Genomic DNA, 8,149 nt, shown 5'->3' with positions numbered 1-8,149 from the left:
TAAAGACCATGGAGCCACAGAAGAAACAAATCAAAACAACACGCTTTCCCAACCCTAGAATTCAATTTCATATCATATAAATCAGAAATGGTACCATGGAAAGGTAAATGTTGATATATTATAGATGACTTTAAGAAAAGACAAGTCAGACCAAGTCTGTCAAATACATCACTTCAATCAACAATATATGCATGAAAATGCTCCATTCGATGAGTGGAGATAGAATATAAAGTTTATTTTCACTTTCATGTTCATGATTTCAACTCTATCATACCAACTAGTCAACTGTGTACATGGATGAAAATCTGGAAAATGATCACTTTATGAAACATTACCATCATGTTCCACATCTCAAATAATGTATATAATTCAGTTTTTAGACGTTTTGGTGAACATTCCATCTTTCAGGTAAAGAGTGATTTATCAAGGGTGACTTAGAAGATCAGGAGGAAATCTTCAAATAGAGAACTACATCCTCAATCTACAAAATACATATCAATCGATTGGAAATCGATAGTAAATCTCGAAAATATCATTTATTTTATGTTTTGAAATCTCTCCTTGACCTTTTTTAGTCAATTAAGACAATTAAGGATACTATAGGGAATGTTACCAATCTCAAAATAAATGATAATATCGAGTTCTACATCTCAAATAAAGTGGACTTTCATCAAATTATATGTTTTCATTTCAATAAATGCATCCAGTAGATAGTACATGGGGGATATTTCAAGAATGGATGGAAATCTGAAGGTACAGAAACAACTCCATTTTCACTGAAATTGATATCATGATATATAGACACTCTAATTAACATATGGTATCAATTTCATAAATATTGGTTCAGTAGATGTCGAAATGTCAACTATACTATAGAACTTTGACATGAAATCAAAGCTTATGCTCCAACTCGCTCATTATACATACAATCAATCTAGAATTGATACCACATATAGTATACATCAACTAAATACATTGTATATAGTTTGGAACCAATTCGTATTACTTTCAATTAGTAAGTCAGTTAATGTTCAATATCAATATTGATTTTATCCAAGTGTACACTCTATCTCAATGAAAGTACATCCAACCATCATGTAACTTTACCAGATACATTTAATCACACTGTTATACATATGGTATCAATTTAAGTCTATTAGAGTTGAATTCAGTATGATAATAATAACAATCTGTCAAATTGTCACATTTCAACATATAAAATATACTCCATCTCATTCATTTTACAAAATATCATACAAGTATCAAATATGAATACACTCCTCTTGATGAGGAGAACAATCTGAGAAAGTTTCATATTCATGGCTCAACATCTTCAACTCAACTAAGGAACATCTAAGGTAATCAATTAGGAAGAACCTTAATTTCAAAATTAAATTTTACCATCATATCAAAATCGTTGAATAATGAATTAATTATACAAGAATTATAAATTCAATTGTTATATTCATGTCAGTAATCAGTGAAGGTACCATTTCATCAACCTTAGTATACACATCTCAATATCAAGACTGTCAATGTGACTGAAACATGAAATACAACCTATTTAGATGATATAATGATGACTCTACATAGTAACGCATGTGAAATTGAATGTTGACACTTTTCATATTGTTATATTTATAGAGATGGTATCCAACAGAGTCAGTTCACGATATTAAATATTGAAACTCATTCCGTATTGCATGTTTGGTGTATAGAGTCGTTTTTTATTGAATCTTACCAGTTTGAAATAATTTGATGAAATTGACACTGTCTAGTCACCATTACATAACAAATAGACCATAGTTTACATTTCATCTCAGTCATTTCAACGATTTATTGATTAATTCCACCACCATTATGTTTCTCATACATTGTAGTACAGTTTATATTTCGAGAGTGATTTCTGTGAAGATTATTATAAATCGTAATACCTTGCAATACCAATAAAACTCAATAGAAGTTAATTCTTCTCATTTTCAAATAGATTATTCAATATAGAACATCTAGATAGTTTCCAGATCACAAAAGTCAAGATACTATATATGGTCTTTGATTAAATTTAAAAATAGACTGCCGTTGATTACTGGAATATTAATTCAAAGCTTGATGATCATGCTATTGATTGAAATCAAACCGATTATTGAATATTGATCGTTGAATTGGGGAATAATCACTCTTGATAATGTTACTTATTCATATTGCATGCAAATCAACCTGATTCAATCTACAAAGGTTGGTAGTTGCACCACTACGTGGCGAAACTACCCATCCACGATGAATCAACATGTGATTCACTTCCATTCAACTCAATTTGACCGTTATAATCAATAAATCAATGAAATGTTCCTTTATTAGCAATACCTATTCAATCTAATGAGTAGATTCACGTCCCAAACATTTGACTTCTCAAAGTCCATAATTCAAAAGTTAGTTCTGACCTGACCTTTAAATATCTATCAATATAAGAAATGAAAACATCAAATTTACATCATTAATAGATGATAAGAATTATAATCATTGATTTGAATCTTCACTAAGTAATCTCTTAAATAACCCAAATAAATCAACTCTGAATCCTAACCAAACCCAAACCAAGTACTCTCTATCCCTAGATACTTATCAAGTGTTGATGCCGTCCCCCTATCCACGTTAACCAAACTTGAATCAAATATTAGTGGTTCTATTAAGAAGAAATTAGGGTGTAATTTCAAACTTTCCAAAGCTGTCATCTATGGTGATAAGCGACATGGTGGTCTCGGTCTCACGTCTCCTGTAGATGTGTTAGACATTGAATGCACAGCATCGGTCTGTAGATTTGTGAACTCCTCATCCACAATCACCCGCAACATTGCAAGGGCCTCGATTCAAAAAGCTCTCCGAGGCAAATCTACAGACTCTCTCTGGACAAATGCAGCCTTAAATATCAACAAACTCAATGCATACTTCAATCCAACAGAGAGTGGATGGGTTCTTTGTGACAGATCGTCACACAAACCCATCACCAACTTACGAAACGATATTCTTGAACTCAAAAGATCCAAAAAAACCATCTCAGAGTTGGGCCAGTTAGATTCAAATCTTAATTGGCACCTTTCAACTGTTTCCTTTTGGAGAAATTTCCATCTCTCCTACTATCAACAAAGACTCCTTTTCCTAAACCTTCACCACGCTATTATTCTAGATAACAATACAACCTGTGATTCATGTCAAACTGCCGAAGACTGGACACACGTTTTCTCATCGTGCTCTAAAAGCAACCATGAAAAACAGGAACTGTATGCTACTTGGGACAATATTTCCTCCAAATTTAACCTCGATCCGATTCGTCTCCCTTCAGACAAAGTGAGGAACTGCCTTATTATTGATTTTAACGGAAGCTGCTCTCGCAGCGATAGGCTCTTATGGTCAAAGAACAAAAGACTTCCTAAGGCTGTAGCTCTAGAAATTTACAAGGCATTCGCCATTTATTTAGAAAATTGTTACAAAAACACTATGTGGTACAACCGTCCCTCCCGACAACCTTTTATCAAAAACTCAAAATTCCAATCAGCCTACTTTAGGCACACTCACTCAACGGCACTCAATCTTAACCCAAATCATTCAAATGTTGCACAGAGTCCTTAAATGCCGAAAAAGTGTGGTCTCTCAGGTCGTTATTGATACAAGAGACATTAATAAACTTACACCTTTTATTTATTTTTCATTCCATTTGTTTCAGAAAATTCATATAGATTTTTATTATTTCTCCAAATAAAACAATAAAGAATTTCGTTGATAAACCAATGGGTAGAAGCTCACTCAACATATTCTTCATCCAAAGGATGAGGTATGTTGCTCGGAAATGCTGCCTTTTAGGTCATTGACTTTATTCAGCATTGTCCCGAGTTAATAAAGTTGTTTACAAAATCGAGATTGAAATAGAACAACTCCCCTATAAAAAACCTGCATTGCAGGAAAAAATCAGTAAAAACTCCAATCCATTAAAGTTCTCTATTTTAACTAGTGAATTGCTTGTAAAAAAATGCCTGGTAATTTCTATCAGAAATATTTTTTGAAAAAATAAATCTGGCTAACTTTACGAGCATATTTCGAATTATTCAAATGATGTTAGTTAGAAATAAAAATTATTGTATCACAAGGTAATACTAATCCTGCATCCTTAGAAGGATCACTTACCAAGATCAAACTAAAAGACAAATAGGAAAAAACACTCAAGGAGTGAAGGACTATTTGAAAGAATTCAAGGAATTCTTGATGAAATTAAGGGAATGGGTGGGTGGGTCAGCAATGATTTTGCTTGGTGTGTTTACCATGTTTCTTAATTTTTTTGAGCATAAAAATTATTTATCAACTCAATTTTATTGTTTACAATTTGTCGAAATACTAACGTTGCATCGTTCCTCGCAACTAGCCATATTTCTCCAAATAAAACAATAAAGAATTTCGTTGATAAACCAATGGGTTAGTCCAGAGAAAATAGAGTGTTAGTGAAATTCTTGCCAGCTAGGCCTTCAGATCTAAGGTAAGGAAATAAATTTTTTTCCTTTTTATGTCTTGCACCGACCATTAGATCAGTTGTAGACATACCCTTTCTGAGTCCTTCTGTGATAGCACCTATTCTAAGGCTGTGACCTGAGACTGTTACGCCTTGATCTACTATACCCACTGCATTCTTTAGTATTTTTGAAATACCATCTGAATCAAAGAATTTGTCGTTTTCGAAGGAAAATAATGGGGACTCAGCATCTTTGAAATTCCTAACCAAATCCATGTATGATTTTAGTATTGAAATTGGGCAAAGATTAGGATCTTTAGTATTCCTTTCGATAGTAATTGGTTTTTCAATAAGGAAGAAGTCAGTTTTATGACCACTGAGATCAATCTTGATTCTTCCTTTTTTAAGCATCTTGATATATGACCATTTTAGTCGCGCAACCTCACCAGGTCTTGCAAATAGTCTAAAACCAATTACTAGAATAGCAGATGTAAGACGGAAAGTGAAATTATCCACTTTGTCTTTGCACTTCAAATAATCAGTCAAATGTTTGATTGTTATCGGATCTCTTTGAAGAGAAACTTTATCCGAAAGTGAATAAAGCTTAAGGACACCTTTTTTAACTTTAGGGTAAGAGACGGAAATATTAATTGTTCTGCCATCAAGGTTAGCAAAGAATTGAATAGCTGCTTGCACAGTATTTGCTTTGTAACCTTGAACATTAACCAGAAGGTAAGAGATGTAATATTCAATAGCTAAAGGATTATCAATGGTAAGATCGAACACATTGATAAACCAAAGAAAACCACCATAAATCCTGTTGTAGGTTCTGAAGGTTTTTTCACCTATTGAAGAGAGAATACTGATTTCTCTCATTGTTTGAATAACTTGCCATGCACTTGAACAACCAGGAAATTCGAATTCTCGAACTTGTCTTGCAACTCTGATAAGGGCGTTATTATAAGCATCTTTCTCGAAACAGTTATCATTCTTTCTGATATCTTTAGCAAGACTGGAAACCATATCGAAGAGGGCCAATCTGGAACCACAAATGTCGCTTTGGCTCCTGACTTGATGCAGTGAACTAGAGCTTGAGATATCAGACCCAGAGGAGGAGCACAATAGCTCATCAGATTTTGTTCCCATGGGTTCAGAAATGTGTCGTTCTCTATCCATGAATTGAATTGAATTGTTGTGGTTGATTCCAATGTTGAGAATCTGTCCACGTGGTGTTTTCCAAATTCTGTCTGAACTAGATTCAATAGTTCTTGAGAGGATTTCCATTCTGTTAGACGACTCAGTCTGTCCGCCAAAATGTTTTCCTTTGAGGGAATATAAATCACTTTGGAAATCCACCATTTTCTTCTCATTAGAATTTTGTAGAGATCTCTGGCTATTTGTGAGAGTTCTTCGATGACTCCGTAACCTCTCCTTATATAAGATATTGCTGTTACATTGTCGCCTCTTATCTCGAATGCTTGACCAGGACCATAAAGGTTTAATTGATCTGCTTGTGTGAAGAAAATGAGGAGTGTTTTTAACTCTTTGACATTGATGTGCTCTGAGGAATTGAATCTTCCAATTGTAATGGTTGATTCTGCGATTCCATAACCTGTTGGGCAAGCATCTGAATTCACTCGAATCGGGTTCATTGAGTTCAGTTCGAATGGAACTCCACTGTTTTCCTGAATCAGAGTTTTCAATATCTTGAGGTCTTTGGTTGCACCTCTGAATATTCTCATCGATGCGTGCCAGGATTTGTCGTTTACTACTTTCACCATATCCTTTCGAAGACGAGCCAGAAATGGTGCAAAATAATGGTTTGATAGGGTTAGAAATTCCATCTTCCCAAGAAACTGAGCCACTTTCTTGCAAGCTACATATCTGTTCAGTTGGTTCGCTGACAAGAAGTCTTGGATCAGTTTTATCGCAGTGGCTTGTTTGTTGAGTGGAATTTTTACCAAACCTGATATTAAATCCAATTCCAGACCCAGAAATTCTATGCATTGACAAGGTGTCAACACACTTTTCTCCTTCTGTATAATCCATCCTAATGTTTCTAGGTCTTTCAAGATTATCTCTGTGTGTTGTTGGGTAGTTTCCTTGTGGTTGCTTAGAATCAATATATCGTCGATGTAAATGAATACCAAGATGCCCTGCTTTCTCCACTTGGTCATTAGTTCCTTCATTATCTTGGTGAAGTTTCTGGGAGCTTGACTTAGACCAAATGGAAGGCATTTGAATTGGTATACAAGGCTCTTGTACTTGAATCCCAGAAGGTGTCGATGACTCTCTCTGATGGGAACATGAAAATAGCCTTTCTTCAGGTCTATCTTTGTTGCCCACATTCCTTTCTGAACAAACTTCAAACATTTTTGAATGTTGTCCATCTTGAACGAAGTATCCTTGATCCCCAAGTTTACTTTCCTGAGATCCAGAATAAAACGAAACTGATCTGAGCCCTTCTTGGGGACAATGTTTATTGGATTGAGTACCGTAGATTTGTTTCCAAGTTCGATGACATTGGAACTCAACATCTCTTGGATTTCTTGATCCATCCAAGAGGTCTCCTTTGGAGAGAAATTCTTCCTTTGCTTGAATTCTTTCCAAAGGGTGGGATTTGAGTAGATTGGAACTCCATTCCGAATCCAATCCACTATGAATGGGTTGAAGTTGTAACTCTCCCACTGAGTTACAAACTTGCCAAGACGACAACCCACCAAGTCAGAGGTCCTTGCTGAAGGATCCTCCACCGTTGTTGTTGTTGTACTTTGGTTTTGAGTCTCCTGATTTTTGAAAATTGGAGTTACTCTTGTAAGACTTAGAGTAGCTGTTGTGTTGAGAAGTGTAGGGTTTGTTCAACTTCTCTTTCATTTTGTTGGGTTTTTGAATCTTTCCAACAAAAGCAGTCTTGATAACAGCTTTCTCTCTCTTCTTACTACGTGCTTTTTCGGTTATGTCAGCGAACGTATTGCTCTGTACGAATGGTTGAATGAAATTGGTGGCAACCTCAAAATTACTATCAAACAAACCTTCTTCCAAGAAGATTTTCTCGACCTCACAGAGAAGATAAACTAATTCTGTGATTTCAATGATGTTAGCAACGTTCATTGGGTGACTTAAAGCGAAATGGAGTAGTCTAGATTTCAAATGCAACATTTCCATCATCTTTTGCAAGCCCTTTGATTGGATTTCTTGCAAACGGGGATGAGTACGATGATTATGAATAACGGATTCAAATCTAGCCATTAATGATTGAACTCTATTCAAAAGAGCATCATTGGTTTGATAACGACGAAGAGTTTTGGCTGAAACAAAACTTAAGACATCTCCATCGGCTAATCTGTCGCCAACTTCGTAGTGTCTTCTAATCTCCTTGATTGTTGACATACCCCAATGTTTACCAGTGGAATCTTCAGCAGAATCCTCATCAGAGTTGTCATCAAGTTGATCAGCTTCTTGAAGGATGGGTGGAACTGCTTCAAGATGTTTAATTCTCTCACCCAATGAAGTGATGGCGTGAAGAATAGCATCTAGGTTCTTTTCAGAACCACCTTGGTTGTTATCCAAGGGTTTAGTTTGTGATGAAACTGNGGTCATTTCCAGAACCACTTTGATTATTATCTAAAGGTTTAGTCTGTGATGACACTA

The 8,149-nt window shown here is 35.1% G+C and overlaps 3 protein-coding genes across 3 annotated transcripts in view; 1 reads left to right on the top strand and 2 right to left on the bottom strand.

Moving 5' to 3' along the window:
* Window positions 1-3,627, top strand: part of NAEGRDRAFT_47330 (uncharacterized protein) — a gene marked incomplete at both ends in the record, with an annotated part of 6,058 nt that extends 2,431 nt beyond the window's left edge. The window contains 2 exons of the mRNA XM_002680106.1: window positions 374-408; window positions 2,616-3,627. Of these exons, the coding sequence (XP_002680152.1) occupies window positions 374-408; window positions 2,616-3,627 (1,047 nt within the window). The remainder of the gene's footprint in view (window positions 1-373; window positions 409-2,615) is intronic.
* Window positions 3,628-4,465: 838 nt separating this feature from the next.
* Window positions 4,466-5,374, bottom strand: NAEGRDRAFT_64867 (uncharacterized protein; the record flags this gene model as incomplete). The annotated part of the gene is made up of 1 exon (XM_002679980.1): window positions 4,466-5,374. One exon carries the CDS (start codon window positions 5,372-5,374, stop codon window positions 4,466-4,468), a length of 909 nt encoding a protein of 302 aa, XP_002680026.1.
* Window positions 5,375-7,222: 1,848 nt separating this feature from the next.
* Window positions 7,223-8,098, bottom strand: NAEGRDRAFT_47329 (uncharacterized protein; the record flags this gene model as incomplete). The annotated part of the gene is made up of 1 exon (XM_002679979.1): window positions 7,223-8,098. The coding sequence occupies one exon, from the start codon at window positions 8,096-8,098 to the stop codon at window positions 7,223-7,225; it is 876 nt and encodes a 291-aa protein (XP_002680025.1).
* Window positions 8,099-8,149: the final 51 nt, after the last annotated feature.

This window comes from Naegleria gruberi (assembly GCF_000004985.1).
Source record: "Naegleria gruberi genomic scaffold NAEGRscaffold_11, whole genome shotgun sequence".
Taxonomy (NCBI): Eukaryota; Heterolobosea; class Eutetramitea; order Acrasida; family Naegleriidae; genus Naegleria; species Naegleria gruberi.
The sequence above is the reverse complement of the archived record's forward strand: the minus strand, read 5'-3'. Positions and strand labels throughout refer to the sequence as shown.